We start from the raw sequence: 23,685 nt of genomic DNA, 5'->3' as shown, positions 1-23,685 counted from the left end.
TTTTGTTTTTTATGATTTGGCAACATTGTGTGCAAATATATTTCTATAAAGTTGAAAGAGCTTCTTATATTAATGATACTACCTAAATATTTGGTTTGGCTTATATTTGACTATATCTTTACTTTCCAATCACGAGCCAATGAACTAGAGAAATTATGGCAAATTACGATTAGGATCTCACACAGACCTTCAAAGTGCTCTCATTAACTCTTACAGCAGATGTTTGTCTACTTCACTTCCCCTTAAACTGAACTTCTTTATGACCCGATGAATATATCCATATATATATATGAGCTTATTAGCTGCTTATTTCTTTCTTTGAAAAAGAAAAAGACCATGACCACAACATCTTTGAAGACATTTACTGACCATTCTGTATTTCAGACATACAACATTGTAATTTCCAAACAGCATTTTACACTACATGTTTCTCTTTTTAACAAAAATAATATTAAGTAGCAGCAAAAGAACACACAATAAATAGACATCTTAACAACAAAGCCAGGAAAACCAGTCCGTTCTGGGTCCTCAGTACGCAGGCATTTGAGGTTTCAAGTTAAAATGAATCAAAAGTCAGTTTTCAAATGCATTTAATGGTACATCCTTTGGCACAGTCGACAAGGACACGTCTTTTCTCACAGCGGAAAGAATACAAAGACCCTCAGATCAGCACACAGACTTTTCTTCAATTAAACTGAAGCAGGTTCTTTATTTTGTAATTGCACTTTTGCATCCAAGTTGACTCACAAACAACATTTCAGTTAGTGCCACTTCCTCATTACATTCACTCACAGTTCTAGAGTTTATCTGGTGCTCGCAGGTACCGGGTGACGTGTGCCATCATACGGGTCAGAACCAGACCTCATTGTGCAGACTTTAGAAAGCATCTCGTCCCGTCTCTTGTTCAGCTGTCCAACTCACCAGCACGAGTAAGAGAACAATGGGTATTGGCTCCAGTCCCCTACATTTCCGTGGTGATACCCGTGATGGACGGCCTGGGTGCTGTATTCGCTGGGTAGGTGATGATGGGGAGGTGGTGGAGGGGGGTATTGAGCGGACGCTGCCCCGCTCCACTGTCCCAGAGACTGTTCTGTGCTGTAGGGGGTGTAGAGAGGATGGTGGCCCAGCATACCTGGCTTGGCCTGGGCTATGGCCATGTTCAGCACCCCTGTGTAGTCCTGGTGCCCTGCGGAGGGATGTGGTGGGCAGGGGGGGAGGCCGAACTCTGGGGCGGAGGGCTTGCTGGAGGTGTCGTGATCGGGCACGGTGGCAACATCCGGCACGCGGGACTCAAAGCTGGAGCGGCCGGTGCTTCCACATCCACTGCTGCTGCCAGCACTGGAGGAGGATGGAGACGGGGACTTGCCGTATTCATGAAATCTGTGAAAAGATCCAGATTTTATTACTGAGACTTTGACAAGGGAGAACATAGCAGAATAAAGGTCTTGTTTGACGTCAGTGCTAGGTACCTGTACGGCTGGTACGTGTTCTGTCCAGGTACAAGCTGTTCAGAGCTGTACATGTCTCGAGGGTCCGAGCCCAGTGGGGACTCTGCCCGGAGAGCATGGCTGTTGTCCCGGTCGCACACACCTCCCCATGGGGAGTACCGCTCGGCCTTCACCTCCGACTCCTTACGGCCCGTGTGTTCATCATCCAGACCTTCACAAGAGGACTGTTGGATATCTGAGGAGATGAATAACAAGGAGACTTGAATAAGTTACAACTACTTGAGAATTTGTACTAAAACCATTCATACTTTGTGTAAAGAGAGATATAAATTCAAATGCAAAGACAATTACCTCTTGGGCTTCCATGTTCAGAGTCTTTTGACACGTTCATTTTCTTTGCAACTCTCTCAGGATCAGCCAGACTTCTGTTTGCTCGTCTGTGAAAGGAAAGTTCAATGAAGTAAACAATTGAAACCAATTTATTGGACTTAATGGAAATTTTTAAAAAATACATATCTTTTTGTATTTTGCTTTACATATTTTCTTTGTTTTTGTGATAAGTCTCTTATCAGCTACAGTCCATAAGTTAATATTTTACAAACTAAAAAATGCTGGGTTAAAAACAATACAAGTTGGACAAACCCAGCGGTTGGGTTAAATGTTTGCCCAACGTGCTGGGTAGTTTTATTTAACCCAACTATTGTTTAAAAATTACTGTCTGGCTTAAAATGAACCCAAAATAGGTTGGAAATTAAAAATCAGACACTTAATTACTAGAGGCAACACTAATAATCAAAAGGTGAACATTTTTAATAAGCAATTTAATAAATGTTTATTGTTTAATTATTATTCATTAAACATTAATAAAACAATTTATTCATTTATTAAACATATTAATAAATGTCAAAACATTTTTTGGGAGTTTTAAGCAAGCAATACAATAATTTTTAAACAATAGTTGAGTTAAATAAAACTACCCAGCTCGTTGAGCAAACATTTAACCCAACCGCTGGGTTTGTCCATTTTCAACCCAACTTGGGCTGTTTTTAACCCAGCATTTTTTAGAGTGTATGATGCCTTGTTTTGTACATTTTAGAAAGTAGTTGGAATAGAAAAATCTATTTTAAGAGCAACCGGTATTAAAGATAAAATATAACGTCAAGATGGTATTACCTTTTAGAGTTTGTACCCTCATCTCTGAATCCTTTGGCAAAGGGATTGTGGTCGATTTTCAGCTTTGTGATCTGTGAGAGAAATAATGTAACCATCAATCTCAGTTCTAATTAACTCTAATAAAAAAATTGCCATTATCTATTCAAGCTTAAAATATGTGCATAAAAACATACTGATGCTTCACATATCATAAACAATGAGAGGGACCATATTCAGAATAGCGGCCAATGTGTTTTTAAACTTTTATGTTTAAGTGTATAAAACTCTTACCTTTGTGTTCTGGTACGCAGTGACAGCAGTGAAGGTCGTCTCGGGGAAGGTAAAGGTTTGGAAGACACTCCAGCGTACACTGTACAGATCATCAGCCTGGACGATATGGAAACGCGGGTGGTAGCGGTGCATGGAGTGAAGGATAATCTGAATCAAAAGGAGAGACACGGGTTTAAATCAAAGTCAAAGTCAAACTACTATTGAACAAATGTAAGATTCGGAGTGGGGCACTCACATGTCCATGCTGGTCCAGGGCATTGTTGGTAAGCTTGAGTTTGAGGAAGGACACGGGCTGTTTCATCCAGTGGCTGCCGGGCGCTGGTGAATCAGGGTGTAGGTACGTCCTGTAGGGCGGCTGAGGCTCAGCCTTACCTGCGACTTCCCACTTGTCCTTGTTCCACTATACAGAAAAAGAAGCATTTCATTGAATCGTTAACCACAATCTACAGCTTCTACATTGGCCATGACATAAGGTGCCGGGGGTGCTGGGGTGTGAGAGTATGTGTGAACGAGAGTGTGTGTTGGGGTAAAACCCCCCAGTGGGTTCTGTAAAAACAGGAAGAGTTGGGGCTCTTTGAAGTTGAGGAGCGCAATCAGTGGTGAGAACGTTCCGGGGAGACACATGTGACAACGTCCCCCCAACGCTCCAGCCATTCACGATTGACTCCCAATTCAACCGACAAAGGCAAGCCGGGTCTAATCCATTCAAATGGATAAGACTTTAAAATTGGCAATAACTACATTGAGAGTCAATATGTGATCTATGAACTTAGAGAAAGACTAGATGGGGTTGAGGTTCTAACCTTATATCTGAGACCGTCTTCAGGTACCATGTCCACCAGTAAGATGTACTTTGCATAAGGCACCAATCCAGACAAGCTGATTTTGCAGTGTGGAAACATCCTCCTGTAATATAAGCATAGATTAGAATTAAGGTCTCACACATACACTGAGGTCCGTTCTTAGAGTTTAGTTGATCCAAAAACTTCAAAGTTTTAGTTGAGGAACTTGGTTCTAAGACGTACCTGCCAGGTTTGGTGATGATCATCTCAGTGCCGATCTCATGGAAGGATCTCCACAGATCCGGATCCTCTAGAGTCATTCGGATGTTGCCTTGGTGATAGGAATCACCGGCTCCAGCCATGGAAGGCGGAGGAGGGAGGCTGAAATTGTGCTTGAGGTCTGAGGAAAGATGAAATATTTGAGATGTTCTGTCAATGGCATCCCATGGATGAAGTTTCCCAGAAAACTCTTGGAACTTCATTCAATCGTGCAGAAACAAGTCCAAGAAGATGAGTTAACAATGAAGATAAGTGTGTAAATAAATGAAGCACGGCAAGATTGGGTTTAAGACAAACACTCACCTCTGATAGCCTGCATTATTTAGGCTTCCCAAAAGATGTCCTCCAGAAGAAAAGTTGATAGATGATAAATAAGCAATATCTAGTTGTTTCAGTTAAAACACAAGTTCTCCATACGAACTCAAAGGGCTCGAGTTAATTCCAATGTTTGTTAAGTCCAAGGATGAAGGGCTTCAGTGCGTTACGTCTGTCTGTTCCTTCTGCCACAGATGCAGAGGAGGTGTCCCACACCTTTAAGTGGGTTCTGGATGTGGGTGGGGCTTGAACCCCCATTCCCAGCCTTTGAAGTGACACGGTGATGAGTCAATGTCATGATCCTATTGGTTGATGGGCAGAATCAAAGAGAGTTAGCAGAGCCTTGATAGAGTCCCAACAGGAAGGGGACAAGCAGAGGAAACATGTCTTTATGAACTGCTAAAGGACTTTTAAACAAATACGTACAGGCCCAAAGAATACAGGATGGCAAATCAAGCACAAAATTCCCTTCATTAATCCAGCTAATGTGAGGAAGAGCAAAGACTTCAGCTTCTAATTGACCACACTGACCCCTTCACGCAAACATAATCTGACACACTCAGCACTCGTGTTTGCTAATTCACACACACATATCCACTAATTCTCACTGAAGCTACAGACACCAGGTCCTGATTTTTACAACCAGGTCAGACCGTGGTAAATAATTTAAAATGCAATTGATGTTGTCACTTGAGTTCAACTTTCTTTGCTTTTCATTTGTTCTAAACATTGAATTTTGATGGCCAGTGCTTTTACAACTTTAGACAGTGGGTTGAACACATCTGCAGCATCTTAAACCATGAAAAGGCCACACTGAACCAACGTAACCTTCATGAAATGTGGGTTTGGATTATGGTGGTCTTTTGTCAACAGCAGTTTTGAGACAAATATTGACGTACAGTTTTAAAACTAAAGCTTCTTAATGGTTCTTTGAAGCACAGAGAAACACGTTTCTCATTAAGAACCATTATTTGCAATTTAGAGTTCTTGGAGTGGCTATATGGTTCTTTGGAGATTAAAATGTTCTTGATGTTGTATTACAAAGATGTCATCTATTAAAAGACATAGTAAGGGGTTCTTTAGAGTGTGTTTTTAGAGAACCGTGGAGGTTCAAAAGTAATGCTATGATATCATGCTTTAAAATCAAAATCAGCTTTTGTTTTTAGTTGCTTGATTTTACTTATTTAAAGTGTTCTGCATAGAACCACCATTTTGGATTCCCCAAAGAACCTTTCAGTGATCAGTTCTTAAAAGAACCATTTTTTGTTAAGAGTGAAGAACATTTCAAGAATCTAAAGAACCTTTTGTGCAATGGAAAGGTTCTATGGATATTAAAAGTTATGGTCATGGAACCATAGATGCCAATAAGGAAATTTTGTAGAGAAGTTCTTTAAAAATATTTGTGTTTAATGATACAAAAACCAACTGTTTGGATGAACTGATGTTCTAGATGAATCATTTTGACTGAATCATGTCACTGACTGTCTCGGGGAAGGTGCCGATATAGTCGTCACATAAAGTCATTATAGAGTTATGGCAGAAAGCAAACCCTGGGCTAAATCTACAGGTGAGCTTTACCTGAGAAGCAGCTGTTTGGTGGGAGGGAGGAGGTTGCGTATTCAGGGTGTCTAGACATGATCGTTCCTTGATGGTTAATCTCATTAGGAAGAAATGCTCTCTGAAGGCAGCAGGCTTTCTATTCATGCAGAGAGACACAGGCAGAGATACATAGAGAGGGACAGATAGATAGGGAACAGCAAAATGCGAGATAGCTCCAAGAAGAATTGAAGCTACTTTAGCAGTTCACAGCCTGTTAGCACCACTGATCTACAGATTTCATGTCTTTTTTTCAGAGTAAACATGAATAGGGAGAGTTTACTTGTATGAATGTCAGCCATTGTCAGTCATTGTTATGCATCTGTGACTGTATGCTGGAATGAGTGCTTGACTGACTCTGTTCACAAATGGAGGAACGTGAATTTGATCTACAAGCAGATGTGTCTTTTTTCTTGTGTGTTTCTTTGGTTAAGTTGAAGAAAGGAGGACTTAATTTATATATATTTTTATACCAATAATAGATACAGTAGAGGAAGTGATGGGAGAAAGTGATGGCTTAAAGATTATACAGGCATGGGGCCCATAAGAGACTCTATGGAAAATTTGGTATTCTTTCCAATTTAAAATGAAAATAAAGTTTTTAAAATTAAAGTTATGATAAATACACGATGACATAAAATTAACTAGAAATATTAAAGATTCTGCACAATTTCTAGGTAAATTTGTGACATTGATCTTATGAACTCAAGTAGCTCAAGTGCTGCTGCCTTTACAGTAAAATTGGGGCAAACCAAATACTAAGACATTTGGAAAGTTATACATTTTTTCCCAAGTAGGACCATATATAATGCTTAGAGGATTCTGATCCAAACGGGACACAAATGTGATACTTTAGGATTGATTCAAAAGAGGATTCATTTGCAATTGTACATATTCCTTTAAAACAGGAATTGAAAGATGAAATTGGCTAGTTCTGGTGTTTTAACCCTCAGAAAACACAATCCACAGTTTGTCCTGTTTCTCCACCCTGGTATAGAGCACTGTTAGCACAACTCTTTCTTATGCTAAACATTAACTCCAGCAAAACAGACTCCTAATCACCACCATTTCCTACGTTTGCAAGAACTCTCAAAGGACTGAAGCTTTTGAGAACAAATACTGCCATACATAAAAGACCCCAAAAATGATTGCTATACTTGACGGCATATTGTTGATACATACTGTGAATATGTACACTCTAAAAAATGCTGGGTTAAAAACAACCCAAGTTGGGTTGAAAATGGACAAACCCAGCGGTTGGGTTAAATGTTTGCACAACCTGCTGGGCAGTTTTATTTAACTAAACTATTGTTTAAAAATTACTATATGGCTGGCTTAAAATGAACCCAAAATATGTTGGTAATTAAAAATCAGACACTTAATTACTAGAGGCAATAATAATAATCAAAAGGTGAACATTTATTAATAAGCAATTTAAAAAATGATTTCTGTTTAATTATTATTCATTAAACCTATTGAAAATGAACATGAACAATACGTTCATTTATTAAACATATTAATAAAAGTTAATTTCCAACATACTTTGGGTTCATTTTAATCAAGCAATACAGTCCTTTTTAAACATTGTTGAGTTAAATAAAACATCCCAGCAGGTTGAGCAAACATTTAACCCAACAGCTGGGTTAAAACAACCCAATCACTGGGTTTGTCAACTTGGGTAGTTTTTAACTCAGCATTTGGAAGAGATCGACATCAGTGGACTCATTTCTTACACATTCAAGTCAATGACAATTTATAATGCATAGTCTTTCCTTGCCATTATTAACCTGGGAAAAAAAAGGAAAAGTTCTGTTTATTTTGATCAGTTAGAATTGATGAACATTTATTCTCCATATTCAAAAAGTGCAATGATATTACAGTGGTTTCCTAGACACGTTTCAGGGTAAAATTTACTATACACCATGACAACAGCATGATATTCTTGGAAAACCGTGTACATTTAGTGCTACATGAATATGGTAATCATTTAGCGCAATGGTATATATCAAATTACCATGGCATTAACATCTCATACCTTCACTGAACCATGGTACCAGAACAGTACAATTTTGTAATGGCTGAATTATTTTATATTGAATGCAGTATATAGCAAGACACATAATAATAATAATGCTCAGTTTCTTCCTGTTCATGAAAACATTTATAAATGAGTGATTAATGTATAATAAATGTGTTATAACACATTTTATAAGTACTCTTAACACAAAGTGCAGTTCTTGAGTGCATTTCTCCCTATTGATCAACAGCAAATGAACCTAAAGTGTGTTTTAACTGTTATTTTTAGTGGATGTAATAAAGCAGATTAAAACACTTGCTCTTGAACCAGCAGTTAAATCAGAGTTGCCTTTTTTAATGAGCTAAAAGCCCTCAATAGCTGTGAATATATTGACTGAGAATATAAAAAAGTCTAAAAGGATTTGTATTAGGCTTAATACTCAAATTCATCTATACCAAGCACATCTAAAACCCCTCACAGCTCTCTGGAGATTAACATCGAGAGGCCTAAACCTGGAGAAGACAGCAGAAGACATTAGCCAAGCACACGTTTAGCTATCTTTCCATCATGAAGGTGTGATGCCAGGTTTCATTTCCTTCACCTGAAACTGGTCAGTAAGATTCACACATGACGCGTGGCTCTCCTCACTCCTCTGAGGTTATAGACACATTTCTGAGGGACTAGCGAATCGTTTTCTAAACCTAATCCACCAGTAGCACACTTATATTAGCACCAATGCCAATTACCATGCCATTTTAGTGCAATTTCTACACTAGATTAGATATTATGGTTGGACAGGGGTGAAAATGACTTAGTATAGCCTATTATAGTATGCAATAATTAAATTCAGTTACATATTATTTTTGTGAATTTGTGTTTTACTCGAGTACAGCTTCATTTCCAAGTCAAAATCATACTTTCACCCCTTACATTAATTTGGTAGATTATCATAAATGAAATATTTTTTGCTTTTTTGTTTTTACATGATTACACTCCTGATTTAATTTTAATAGCCAATGACATTCATCTCAGTGTAAACTATATTTGGATTTAACTAAAGTCATTTTGTTCTTGTGAGGAAACACCTCATCTGTCACCACAACATAATCAGTGATCAATATTTTTTAATCATAGAAGATGGACAGACTTGGTTCAAGTGTGAACATGTTCAACGATCTATAAACAACTATATTTAAATGTCAAAAACCAAATCCAGATACCGTGTTTCAGGACAGAGGTTTCAGTTAAACATCTGCAGTGTCCTACACTGTAAAAATGATTTTACAGCAAGTGAATAAAACAAAGAGTATTAGAGTATATTTTACAGTTCAGGCTTTCTACTTCAAAATTTCACATTTATGTGTTATTTGTTGTTTCTTTGTAATTATTTGTGCAATTTACTAGCAATTTCTTAGTGAAAATTGTTTCAAAGTAAATTCAACACCACTTATTTTTTCAGTGTAGTAAGAATACAGTCAGAACATTGACATTGAGAAAATTGTGATTAAAAAGTGGATTCTAAAAGGTTCTATATAGAATCTTAAAGGGTTCCATCAGGCGACACACACACACACACACACACACACACGTACAGTACTGTGCAAAAGTCTTAGGCCACAACCAGCTTTGTTGTTTTAGCAATGTTGTAATGACCATCAATATTTATTTTTTTGGTTTTTATTACAATACAAACAGAAAATACAGGAAATATGTACACAAAATGTAAAAAAAAAAAAAAAAAAATCTGAACAAAATGGCTTCTTTAAGCAAAAACCAGTATTTAGTGTGACCTCCTGAACTTCTTCTATTTTCTCAAAGAAGAAACTCTGAGAAACTTCTCATATTTTGAAACTTTTCTTTGCCTTCCAGTTCTTTTCCGTTCCATTTATGTTTCAGAGAGCAGGTTTCTGCTATTGCTCAAGTGTAAGGGGAAGTCACCGAATACTTGCCACTTTACCATATAGAAGCTGTTTTTTTTCTGATTTTTTCTGTTTTTCAATACTGCATACAAATTCACTGTATTTTATGGTTATATTCTAATAAAGAGAAATAATTATATATGGTCCTTATATTATTATTAAAACAACATCTAATTGTGGCTTAAGACTTTTGCACTTTTGCACAGTACTGTATATATCCATCTATCTATCTATCAATCTATATCTATATATATATATATATATATATATATATATATATATATATATATATATATATATATTGAACATTTTAGGGATTCCCACCATGGGATCATTTTTGGATTTAGTTTTAATTCAATTTTAATTTTTAAATTTTATAAAATAAGCAGCTTGTAAACTTACTTTATCACTAGAAAATAACATGAAAGTATTATGCGATCATTTAAGACATTTCTTCTTATATAGAACCATTTTTGGCATAAAGAGCTCTTTAAGAACTCTAGAGTTCCATATAGAACCCTTTGAGTGTATTACCAAATTTACACAAAAGCTATGAAAACTTAATCTATACATTTTAAATATATTAAAATATTTGGCTAGATACTTGAGATGTACTTGAAATGCCCCAAAAGTTAATCTCAGGATAGTGCTGGCAAAGCCAAGGTCATGTGTTTGATTGGCAGAGAACACAGTAATAAATTGTCTAGCTTGAATACACTCTCACTTTTCACAGACATTAAACACAATGAGGAAACATGAGGAAAGAAACTGTCCTTTGAGGCCCAACAACTACAGTTAGCCGAAGGTACAAAAATGGTAGGTAGAAAAAAACAGAAAAGCAAAAGGAAGAAACACAATCTCCGTAACATTTTTTTATTTTGGTCAATGGTGGCTAATTCATATGAATTCAATTTGTATGTTTTTGTACAATTAAGGTGGATCTTCATACTTGTTTTTTCTTTGCTAAAATCATTCATTTTCATGGGTACGAAAACGTATACTTTCCTCACGAGATCGGGTTGGAAGACACAAGCTTATCATATGCTAGCGTGTGAAGCACTAATGTCTTCTGCTATGCTGTCATTTGAAACAAGTCAGTCGTTGAATCGGACACCAGCCTCCATTTTAAGGCCAGGCATGTGAGACACGGACTCGCTAGCTTATTAACACCTGCGAGGTGCTTATACGCCTGGAAATCAGACACATTAGATGGGTTTAATTATGATAAGAACTGTTGACTCTTTCCTGAAGATAGTAATGCTATTTCCCAACAATTATGTTAGGAGATTATGCTCATTTTCTTCAACCTTTTTTATTATTTAAACAACAGTATGCTTTACAATAAATACAGCCACGTGAGACTAAATACTCTTCTTTAGCTTTTGAGAAACTCGTGTCATGGTAGTGACGCCGCAAACTTGAGTTGCAAAAGGTCAGACTTTACCTCACTGACTTTTCCTTAACCCTCCAAATCTGTGAAACACGTCATAAAATGATCCATATCCCCTTTGATCAGGTTAAAACATCATTAATGTGTAACTGAAAACACATGGCTGCTCTGTAGAGGAAACGTATGCTTGCGTGAAGTGTCGTATCTAAACATTACAGGAGGTTTCCTACTGTAGACCCCACAGGGATCAAGAGAGTCCCGCTGGGACGCGCCTCACTCACGCTGGGCTGGATGTGTGCTTTTGGACTCCAGCAGCTGATCTGAAACCAGTTTGGCTGGTGCTTTTTAGGACGGGGTGACAGTTCGGGTGGTCAGAAAGGCCGAACTGGAGGAAGTGACAATGTCACGGCCAAGACCACTACACTGGGTCTTTTCTGAACACTTTTCTGATGCACTTTGGCTCACGGGAAAGAGAAAATGGAGTTTGATTATTATGCTAAGTTATTAGCATAACATCCAAGAGATGTTTCAATTTGCAGGACATTAAAAAACAGGAAATGCTGAAAAGAACAAAACAGTCACTTGGTCAGATCATGTCTTTAAATCTGCATCCATCCCGTATCGCAGACGCTGAAGTCAGGAGGTGTTAGCCGCCTCTGCCATTTGCTGCGCCTTGTGTGGACGTATCGTCACTCAATAGCTTAACAGCTGCCAATACACAGGCGCTCAGGGCTGGGATCAGACGGCTGAGGGGTCTATAAAGAGCCCCCCCGCCATGGGCCGACGAGAAATCTCACACCTTTCCCTGGCATTAGCTATGCAATCTTCCCTTTTGATGCTCTAACTGGCCACTTTAAGTGCTCAGGTACGGGCCGTCGGGGGGGGACGCTGAGGCACAGCGCCGGCTGAACACTGGGTGATTCTGGTGCATCACATACACAATGATACACGTCTTGCTTGCAAGCTCAAACGCTTTCAGAAAGTTCAGTAAAGCTAGAGGAAATCAATGCCATAAACATACTAAACGGGCATTTTACGGGGTTCCCACTGTTAGTTTGAAACATGTCCATGATTTTCTTATCCAGTGATCTCTTAAAATCAGGAAATGTGCTCACAAAAAAATATTTTAGAATGACACACAGTTAGGAAAATGGATATTCAGGACTTGTTAGGATTGAATTATGTCCTATTTTAATTCATTTATTTATTCATTTGACTTTTCTGGTCTGAAAAATACATTTTTAAATTCTCCCATATTTCCAGGGTTTCCATAACTGTGGGAACATAACATTTTAAAATAGTATTAATTTGCATTTAATCAAACAATGTCAAGGTCACAGGTATAACAGGGAATGCGTGATAAAATGTATACCTTTTATGTAATGTAAATATCATCTGTCAAATGCATTAATGTAATATATTGTCTGGACTATTTTTAAAATTCCTTACAATTTCCATGTTTTCAATTTCCAAAGGCTGTATTATTTTATCATTCCAAAGACCTAAATGTCTGACCAAGTTCAAAGACCTACTGCAGTGTTATTTTAATATTATTTATTTACTTTTATAGTATTTATTAATATTTTGAATTAGCTTTTATTTTTATATTTTCAGTTTTCATTTTAAGTAATGTTGTTATGTGCTTTTATCATTTTATTAGTTTGTTTTTATTGTTGATTTCTATAGAGCGTTAATTTATTTATTCCATTGCAACATTTCTAATGCTGAGCTCTAAAATTTATATTTTATTTTATCTCAGCTCTATTTCAATAAAAAAAAAATGGTTTTATTAGTATAGAGCCCCGCACATGACATGCAAGAAAAAAGTAAATTGTGCGCACAATTTACTATTTGGTTCCTTCGATTCGCTAAATCGTTCGCACAATTTACAATTTCGTTCCCTCAATTCGCTAAATCTTGCGTACGATTTACTATTTCGTTCCCTCGATTCGCTAAATTGTGCACGATTTACTATTTGGTTCCCTCAATTCGCTAAATCGTGCATATGATTTACTATTTCGTTCCCTCGATTTGCTAAATCGTGCGTGCTATTTACTAATTCATTCCTTCGATTAGCTAAATCGTACATGCAATTTACTATTTCATTCCCTCGATTTGCTAAATCGTACACACAATTTACTATTTCGTTCCCTCAGTTCGCTAAATCGTGCTCACGATTTACTATTTCGTTCCCTCGATTTGCTAAATCGTGCGTGCTATTTACTAATTCATTCCTTCGATTCGCTAAATCGTACATGCAATTTACTATTTCATTCCCTCGATTTGCTAAATCGTACACACGATTTACTATTTCGTTCCCTCAGTTCGCTAAATCGTGCACACGATTTACTATTTTGTTCCCTCGATTCGCTAAATCGTGCGCATGATTTACTATTTCGTTCCCTCAGTTCGCTAAATCGTGCACACGATTTACTATTTTGTTCCCTCGATTCGCTAAATTGTGCGCATGATTTACTATTTCGTTCCCTCAGTTCGCTAAATCGTGCACACGATTTACTATTTCGTTCCCTCGATTCGCTAAATCGTGCGCATGATTTACTATTTCGTTCCCTCAATTCGCTAAATCGTACACGCGATTTACTATTTCGTTCCCTCGATTCGCTAAATCGTGCGTACGATTTACTATTTCATTCCCTCGATTCGCTAAATCGTACACAAAATTTACTATTCCGTTCCCTCGATTCGCTAAATCGTACACGTGATTTTACTATTTCATTCCCTCGATTCGCTAAATCGTACACGCGATTAACTATTTAATTCCCTTGATTTGCTAAATCGTACACACAATTTAATATTTTGTTCCCTCGATTCGCTAAATCGTGCGCACGATTTACTATTTCATTCCCTCAATTCGCTAAATCGTACACGCGATTTACTATTTCTTTCCCTCGATTCGCTAAATCATACACGCAATTTACTATTTCATTCCCTCGATTTGCTAAATCCTACGTGATTTACTATTTTGTTCCCTCGATTCACTAAATCGTGTGCACAATTTACTATTTCATTCCCTCGATTCGGTAAATCGTACGCAATTTACTATTTCGTTCCCACGATTTGGTAAATTGTACACGCGATTTACTATTGCATTCCCTTGATTTTCTAAATCGTACGCGATTTACTATTTCATTCCCTCAATTCCCTAAATCGTGCGCATGATTTACTATTTCATTCCCTCGATTTGCTAAATCGTATGCGATTTACTTTTTCGTTCCCTCGATTCGCTAAATTGTGCGCACAATTTACTATTTCATTCCCTCGATTTGCTAAATCGTACGCAATTTACTATTTCGTTCTCTTGATTCGCTAAATCATGCACACGATTTACTATTTGGTTCCCTCGATTTGCTAAATCGTGCGCGCGATTTACTAATTCCTTCCCTCGATTTGCTAAATCATGTGCTCGATTTACTATTTCGTCCCTCGATTTGCTAAATCGCGCGCACACTTTACTAATTCGTGCACATGATTTAGCCTACTATTTTTTTCCTGGATGTCATGTGTGGGGCTCCATTTATTAGTTTTTGATTTTGTTAACAATAACAACACTGTCCTACTGAACACAAAAATTTATTTTATTATTTCTTTATATTATATTTTGTGTTATTTATATTATTGGCTTATTCCTCAACACATGCTACATGCAAGTGCTGCAGGACATCTTTGCATGCAGTCATTGATTACATTTGAGCATTATTGACAAGAAATACCCTGAGGCCACCTATGATTGGCTCGTTCACCTGAAAGGCCAACTTCCTTGCAGCATTTGCCTCAACCAATGACCCAACATCATTACCAGAACTACATAATGGCCTTATTTTAGATCAAAGTCCAAATGTACATTATGACTCATAAGTAGGCTATTCAGTCAGATGGAGGCCAACAGACGGACACAGGAGGCAAACAATCACCACCTACCCCCACATCCCCTACAAAAGATCTGACACACATTTGGTCTCATATGTAAGAAAACAAACCCTCAGCGTAGTGTGCCTGACAAAGGGAGTAAATGACACATTGGCAGCACTTCATAAGAAACCTCTGGCAGCTGCTAATGGGTCTTAATGGCCTTCCTCGAGTCTGAGGGCTTCACACCGGCCGGGACACTCCCTTTGACATGGCCTGGCTAAAAGAGACGGGGTGGTCTTTGGCCTGAAACGATTACAGGATGACTGTGAGGAGATGATGTCATCATTTCCCACAATTCCTTTCACTTCCCTTCCATTTCTTTCTTTCTTTCTTTTTTTTTGTAATTTATAGAAAGAACATGTATAAACATAATCATTTAGAGTAACTACAAATGGCTAAGTTGCAGTAGGGCACTGAAAGATCATTTTAACTGAATGATGACTGCGATCAAGCGTAATCACAGACACAAACATGAATGCATTGCAAGCTCACAGTCCAGATGTACAGAACGTTTTAGTATTTTAGTACTCAAGGGGGCGATAGAGTGAACGTCAATCATCTGTGCAATTAAATTGTGCTGTTTTTCAGGCAACTATCCATTAATATCAACATGTTAACCCTGTGAAGAAATAATATTAAACATTTTTGTTTGTTTGTTTGTATTTAACTGGAACAGTTTATTGAACCAAAATTTAAAAAAAAAAATGCATATGTGTTCGACATCGAGTATCATAATTGATACATCAGGCTTTTATGGCTCATATAGTATATTATTATGAGAATATGGAGCTCATACTTGAGGAGGAAAAAACAGCTTAATTTTATTTAGAGGCCCAAACTGAGCAAAAATATACAATTTTCTGCAGATGCTGATATTTATATGACCAAAATGGAAGATGAAATTCTGATGCTTGTAATGTAAATCATTGAGATCTTTATAACAGTATAGCGACTACTTACAGTTAATGCATAGAAATATCAGTCGTCACTCTATATCTGCCAATAATGTCTTAGTAAGATGATATTTAAATGCTTAGTTTTAAGATCAAAGCTCTGTAGTTTTAAAACATATAATACAATACAATACAATGATGATTGACAGATGAACAAAAAAACCTTCCTCAAAAGATGATCATATTTGACTCACATTTGAACATGATTTTTCTAAAAATGTCTGGATAATCAAGTAAACCGAAGTTGCTTCAGTCCAGTAAATGTTCATCTTGAAATATTACAAACAATATCAAAGTTGTTCTTACATTTACTGTGTACAACAACATCAAGGTAGACTGAAAAATATGTGTATCAAAAATGATACAATAGGCTTTATAGGGTAAACTGTTGCTCCGCCATGATAGTAGTTGACCTGAAAGAGAATATTGACCATAAAGAACAGTAGTATCTTATACTAATCTAAAATCTGTACTCTTGCAACATTATGAATTGAGCTATGGCACATTTTGTTATATGGGCCATTCTACAGAACTGGTTCAGAGTTGAAAACGTCTTGAAAAAAGTCTTTTTCCACAAATTTTGTATGTATGCAAATTGTATAATATCCCAGTACACATTTCTAGTAATTGTGCAGTTAATTCTCATATTGTATCTTCAGAAAGTTTTGGAATATTTTTCCTCTCCCCAAATTTGTCACTACCGAAACACAATGATAAATAATTTATTAAGAAGGGTTACATTGACCTATTAAGATTTTGTTTACATCTACCGTGTAAATATATTTTTTGCTATTTTATTAAAAAGTTTTTTACATGTAAATCAATAACAATTACAATTTTAACAATATTTCAAGTGTAATTTTTGTTGTATTTTGAATCCAATCTTTCATTGTAAAAGTCAAAGTTTATCATTTCAAAGTGAATGATTCATGAGTTTGAATATACATTGAACCAAACACTATAATGACATCTTAGTTGATGACTCAATATACTTCATTTTTGACAAAACATCCCATGATTCGGTCGTGACTGCACATTTTCGGTAGTGACAGTAATGTGTTGGTAGTGACCACATCACATTACACAATTTTAACTCATACTAAAACTACTAAAACATATTAAAATACTAATGATTTGCATAACTGTACTAAAATTGTGTTTATTTCCCCCAAATAAATGATAACGTGTTCCCTTTTGTCACTACCAAAACAATGATGACATGTTTCGGTCGTGACAATTTGAGCCTAGCTCAAGGATGCTAATTAGCACATGGTTATCTAGCACAGCTCTGAACAGTTGTACATGCTTAAAAACTACATTTTATAGAATAACACCCAAAAAAGTTTGCTTAATTGCAGTAAAAAGGTGTTTGGTAGTGACGTTCCTTAAAGTTACACAGATATTCAGACTTTTGAACACATTTAACACAAAATGATGGAACTGGACATTATTTGGCTCTGCAGTGAGCACCATTTGAATAGGGTTATGGTTAGGGTGTGGCTGGACCACCAAGCTCCACCCATTACAGAAAGGCGGAGCTGAATGTCAAGCTCCTCTGCAGTGAGCAGTTTGGAGTAAAGACTTTTTTTTTTTTTTTTAAGTTTCTTATGCTAACCCAGGCTGCATTTATTTGTTGAAAAATACAGTAAAAACAGCAATACTGTGAAATATTACAACTTAAAAGAACTGTTTTCTATCTGAATATTTAAAAAAAATGTAATTTATTCCTGTGACCAAAGCTGAATTTGATTGGATGGAGGCAGATCTGAACATGAACTTACAGTCGATTGTAAGAAAGTCGCGATTTTAAGCGGACTAAATGATTGGAGAAGTTCGGCATACGACGCCAGAGAGAAGTCTGTTGTTTCACTGGAAGATCCAGTTATGATTTTTGATTAAACATTTCAAGGTCAAAAAAATGCATTCACAAAATAGTGTGAACTTTCGTTTCATGTTGACTAAGTGTACACTAGCATATAGCTACCTCACATGGACTAAAAACCACGAAACTTGATTTCTGAAGGTGTTTGTAATCTCAAAAAACGAAAAACACCAAAGATCAGGTAAAAATGTTGTAAGTGTATTTTTGGTTTTGTGATATCATCAATGCAGCAAGTCAGAAATATCAGTCTTCTCAGAAAAAAAGCCTGAGGACAGTATAATACCCCACAGAAAAGCTCCCATCTCTAGAGAGCAGAGGATTTACCCACCTCGTCTTACATTCTTAACACAAGCATAGAGACAGCATTCAAAAGACAACAACAAACAAAATATTATTTTACAAAGAGGAAAAAATAGAAACATCTGTTTACAGGTAGTTTGGTCACACATGCTCATTGCATCGAAACATTTCAAAGTCCTTCAAAGTCTTGAAAAAATTCTGCACTCGAAAAAATACTGGTAGCTATTTATCCATCTACAAGTAGAAAACGTTCGGTAAAAAACATTCCTCTGTCTAAATTACTTTATATCAGAACTGGAAAAACTTCCAAAAACAGATCTGGTTGGAAACACTACCAGCGCCAGCCATGATCGCCGTCTACATACAGACACGGCACGAGAAAACAATGACATGCTCTTAATGCTCCGAGATAAAGCAGTGCTACTTCAATCTGAAACTAAATCCCACAGGTCGAGAACCTAAATAAAACTAACATTAGGGCACTTTTCCTTGATTAAAGGGACAGTTCACCCAAAAAGTACTTCATTTTCTCACCATCATGTCATTATAAACTCGTAAAGAAGACTAAAGATGATGTTTGGCAGGATGTTCACGCTGTTCTTTACCATACAGTGTAAGTTAATGTTGGTCAAAGGCTCCAAAAATGACAAAAAACGTACCATAAAATAGTCCATATGGCTTGTGCACTAGATTTCAAGTCTTCTATAGCCATCTGATAGTCTTGTGTGAGGAACAGAAAAATCATTCACTGAAAACCTGGTGTGACGTACCATATTAGACATCAGTGAGAGTTGAGAACTGTAGAACTTCAATTACTTGAAAAATAGTCCATGTGAAAATATGGTCATATGGACTGTTTTTTAAGGTGCTTTTTGTAATTCTGTCTCCATTCACTTTCATTGTATGGAAAAGAGCAGCGTGAACATTCTGCTAAATTCCTCCTTTTGTGTTCCACGGAAGAAAGAAAGTCATACAGGTGAGAGGTAAATGAAAACGACTGTCCTTTTTGTGTGAACTTTCCATTTAACCATTCAAAGAAAAGCCAAAAATAAGGGATCAGCACCATTTTTAGGCATTTTCATCTCATTAAGAAAAAACAATGGCTGTGATGCCAGACTTTTCGGCATAATCCTTGAAAAAAATAAAAATAAAAAAGTAATTCTATTCTTCTGTAGCTAGTTAGATCACATTCATATTTGAACCGTGATATGAATAATCGTCACATCTTCTCAGTGCTGGTGGCATGCTGTTGTTTACAATCCTCAAATGGAAATGTAATAAAACTATGAAATCAGGTCAAAAATGTGAGATACTAACTATAATACAACAGCAATGGAATTTTTGGTGTCTTAAAATATACTTGATATTTTTTACAACCAACAGATTACCAATACAGTAATCTATAATAATTAAATATATAAATTGAACTCTTGAGGTGCTGTGAAGGAACTGGTAGAACTCTCCTTTAAAAAGCTGAAGCACGGACGACCGGACAAACGGAGATGCTCCGTGCGCACTATATGTGCAGGCAGCTCTGAAAAACAAGGAATAGCAGACGCACAAACACATATGCAGAAAAACAGAGATGCGTGTCCACATGGCTGGAAAAACTCTCACTTTTGCATGCTGACATCCCAAGGGGATCTTCCATGTTTTGGTAGCAATGCCACCAAAACTTGGTAGTGATATGAATCATGTTTATTTTACACTGCTAAGCTGAGCAAACATCAAGCAAAACGTACTTCCTGTTAAATCTGTAAACAACGTCGTGATGGATTTAATGCCCAAGAAACTCTGAGAGAGTAAACTGCATTACACAAACTGCCAGTATTACACAATCCATCCTTAAGTAGAACATTTTTTACTGATTTTCCATGAATCCAGCGTGGTGGTGGTTGCGGTTAGCTGTGAGCGTGGTTTTTGTAACTGCTGGAGTAAAAATGGCACTTTGCAAGATTGTACACAACGAAAAAACAACAGAAAAACCCAGTCCATGCTTAGCAGCAGAGGAGCAAAAACAACAGGACACAAGTGCCAAGGGTAGGAAAAAGCCCTTTCGCTGAAAAACGTGCATACAGCGGAGAACACGCGCTATAGAAAAACGGACGCAGACGAAACCGTCAACGATTAGCTGCAGCTACACAATTAAAAAAAAAGGAGATTTCACTTCAAAGTTCAGCTCGAGTTCTGCAGCAGTGCGGGTCAAAGCTGTGCGGGTCAAAGCTGTACGGATCAAATGTCCATGTAGTCATCTTCCTCATCGGACTCGCTCTCCAGGGAGGATTCCTGACTCGACGTCTCTTGCACCTCTAAAGCAGGCTGAGCGAGAGTGTCTTTCTTCACGTTAGCTGCCGACTGAGAGGACAGGATCACATTCTGATGGAGAAACCATCAAGAGATGAAGAGAAAGAGAACATGTTAAGAGCATCTCATGATCTGCAGTGGACACTTAAAGGATTAGTTCACTTTCAAATGAAAATTAGCCCAAGCTTTACTCACCCTCAAGCCATCCTAGGTGTATATGACTTTCTTCTTTCTGATGAACACAATCAGAGTTATATTAATAAATATCCTGACGCATCCAAGCTTTATAATGGCAGTGAACGGGATCAACGAGTATGAAGCCTTCCGTATTCAACTTAGGAAGAAAGTGTAATGCCTCTCGCAGTTCAAAATGCTTACGCTACGCCCTACACCTTCCGTATTCAACTTACGGAAAAAACGTACTTGACGCAACATCAGTTTACACTTTCTTCTTAAGTTGAATACAGAAGGCGGTCTGGTGGAAGCTAGATATTTTACATTATAACTTAAATTCAGGTATTTTTCTTACACAAACGCATCGCTTCACTTCAGACGGCCTTTATTAACCCCTGGAGCCGTGTGGAGTATGTTTATGATGGATGGATGTGGATGGAGACACTTTCTTCAGCTCATACTCGTTGGTCCCGTTCACTGCCATTATAAGGCTTGGATGCGTCAGGATATTTATTAATATATCTCAGATTGTGTTGATCAGAAAGAATAAAGTCATATACACCTAGGATGACTTGAGGGTGAGCAAAGCTTTGGGTAATTTTCATTTGAAAGTGAACTAATCCTTTAAAGTGCCACACTTAAAAACACATTTCAAAAGTGTCTGCTTTCCTTTCAGTTGTGATCATTAAATTAAAAATACCAACCTTGAGTTTCTGTTTGGTCTCCTCAGAGATGCTACCTTTCGGCGAGAGCAGGGTGGGCGTGGGGGGCGTGACTGTGATCTCTGGGGGGAATTTAGTGACTGTGGAGGGAATCACCAGTTTGGGCATGTTGGGTGGAATCCTGGACCGGATGCGACTGGCATCACCCTGCTTCGACTGGTCACTTTCTGGAGAAATTATAAAAAAAAAAAAAAAAAACTTATTTCTTAGTTTAAATGACTTTATTATTCTTCTAAAAGAATAATAAAATGACTGACTGAAGTAGAGAATATTATATAATTAATTGTATATTTACATATTTATATTTATAACTCACGCAACAAATAATTATACTAGTGTTCAAAAGATCCGGTTTGGTAAGATTTTTTGTTTTTGAAAGAAGTCTCTTCTGCTCACCAACGCTGCATTTATTTGATCAAAAATACAGAAAAAACTGAAATATTATTACAATTTAAAACAATTTAAAACTGATTTCTATTTGAATATATTTTAAAATGTAACTTATACATTTTGTGATCAAAGCTGAATTTTCAGCATCATTACTCCAGTCTTCAGTGTCACATGATCCTTCAGAAATCATTCTAATATGATGATCTGATGCTCAAGAAACAGTGATGCATTTTCAGGATTCTTTGATGAATAGAAAGTTCAAAAGATCAGCATTTATTTGAAATAGAAATCTTTTGTAACATTATAAATGTCTTTACTGTCACTTCTGATCAATTTAATGCATCCTTCCTGAATAAAGTATTAATTTCTCTAACCCTGTAATGACATGAAATAATTGTCAGAAAATGTTTATTCTTTGAAATGGTTTATTGAACCTTTAGACAAAATCTAAAAAATGGGTTGTAAATGTTGAGTATTGTTATTGATTTTTATGGCTCATGTGATATAGTGAGTCATAGTTGAAGAGGAAAAAACAGCTAAATTTTAATCAGAGGCTCATATTGAGCAAAAATATACAATTTTGTGCAGATGCTGATATTTATATGGCCAAAAAGGAAGATGAAATTTTGATGCTTGTAATGTAAATCCTTGAGATCTTTATAACAATATAGCAGATACATAAAATGCATAGAAATATCAGTCGTCTCTCTATATCTGCCAATAATGTCTTAGTAAGATGATATTTAAATGTTTAGTTTTATGATCAAAGCTCTTTAGTTTTAAAACATTTAATGCAATGCAATGATGACTGAGAGATGAACAAATAAAGTGTTTATCTTAAAATATTGCTAACAATATAAAAGTTGTTAAGTTTACTTAAAATCATTAAAGATGATTTTAGAAAGGGGGACGTTTGTACAATTACACTAAAAGACATTTCACTTGCTAAATAAGTCTGAATTATCAATCAGATGACAGAAGGCATTGTGTTCAACAGGTATTTCAGCAAAGTTTTGATCATTTTGATAATTTAGAGGCCTTAAAAATGTGTGTATCAAATATGATACAGCAGGCTTTATAGGATTAATGACCCCAAACTATTTAACGGGAACTGAACTTATTGACATAAGAGTAGTTAAGAGTGCTCCAGGTACCGTCCTCCTCCCTGCATACTGCATATTCACTGCACAAACATGAGGAGTCCAGCGAGTAAAGCTGCATTACCTGTGCTGGTGTGTGTGGAGCAGGACGGCGGCTCATGACCGGCCCACTCCTGTGTGCTGTGAATCTGAGAGACGCTGGCCATCTTCATCTGCTGACACAGGTGCGACTCGTGCTGGCGGTACAGCAGACCCTCAGAGGCGGCCTCCTCTCGGTCCTCTACACATACAGACACCACAGATACGTGCCATCAGTAAACACTCCATACTCGAGCTGAGTCCCCAGCGTGAGTTTAAGATGAAGCGCCAATTATTTCCACGCTTGTCACGACACACCGCAGCCACAATAGTGCTGAACTGCTTTTATTCAGCTTTTTCTTTTTTATTCAAAATATTCACAAACTTATGAAGTATCTGATATAGACTCTTCCGATTGTCAAATATGTGTTAGTGAATGTGTTTTGTCATTTAAACACCTTTTTAACAATCATGTTAGTTGATCTATAACGCCCATGTTAGTTTGCACCGGATCTTTTGGATTTACATCACATAAATTAATTTCTCCTGAAATACACGAAAGTAAGTGGTCGGGGAACTGAGAGAAGAACAGAGTAAACTTTACCTACACAATGTGTATCTGATATGAATAAAATTATAACTAAAAGGATTATTATTGCCACT

The 23,685-nt window shown here is 36.9% G+C and overlaps 2 protein-coding genes across 9 annotated transcripts in view; both read right to left on the bottom strand.

The window, feature by feature from the left end:
* tbx16 (T-box transcription factor 16) lies at positions 1-10,067 on the bottom strand. Its single transcript, XM_051904446.1, has 9 exons — positions 4,256-10,067; positions 3,917-4,073; positions 3,695-3,797; positions 3,127-3,291; positions 2,892-3,038; positions 2,622-2,692; positions 1,800-1,885; positions 1,470-1,683; positions 1-1,380 (listed from the first exon to the last, which is right to left on the bottom strand). The coding sequence occupies exons 1-9, from the start codon at positions 4,269-4,271 to the stop codon at positions 918-920; spliced, it is 1,422 nt and encodes a 473-aa protein (XP_051760406.1). The 5' UTR covers positions 4,272-10,067; the 3' UTR covers positions 1-917.
* An 8,064-nt stretch (positions 10,068-18,131) lies between these two features.
* The window catches only part of cabin1 (calcineurin binding protein 1), a 122,916-nt gene continuing 117,362 nt past the window's right edge, over positions 18,132-23,685 (bottom strand). For all 8 annotated transcript variants that reach the window (XM_051902317.1, XM_051902320.1, XM_051902319.1 and 5 more), the window contains 3 exons: positions 23,069-23,224; positions 21,437-21,621; positions 18,132-20,630 (listed from right to left, as the gene is read on the bottom strand). In XM_051902317.1, coding sequence (XP_051758277.1) covers positions 20,487-20,630; positions 21,437-21,621; positions 23,069-23,224 — 485 coding nt within the window. In that variant the 3' untranslated portion in view covers positions 18,132-20,486. The remainder of the gene's footprint in view (positions 20,631-21,436; positions 21,622-23,068; positions 23,225-23,685) is intronic.

Source organism: Ctenopharyngodon idella, chromosome 8 (genome assembly GCF_019924925.1).
Source record: "Ctenopharyngodon idella isolate HZGC_01 chromosome 8, HZGC01, whole genome shotgun sequence".
Taxonomy (NCBI): Eukaryota; Metazoa; Chordata; class Actinopteri; order Cypriniformes; family Xenocyprididae; genus Ctenopharyngodon; species Ctenopharyngodon idella.
The sequence above is the reverse complement of the archived record's forward strand: the minus strand, read 5'-3'. Positions and strand labels throughout refer to the sequence as shown.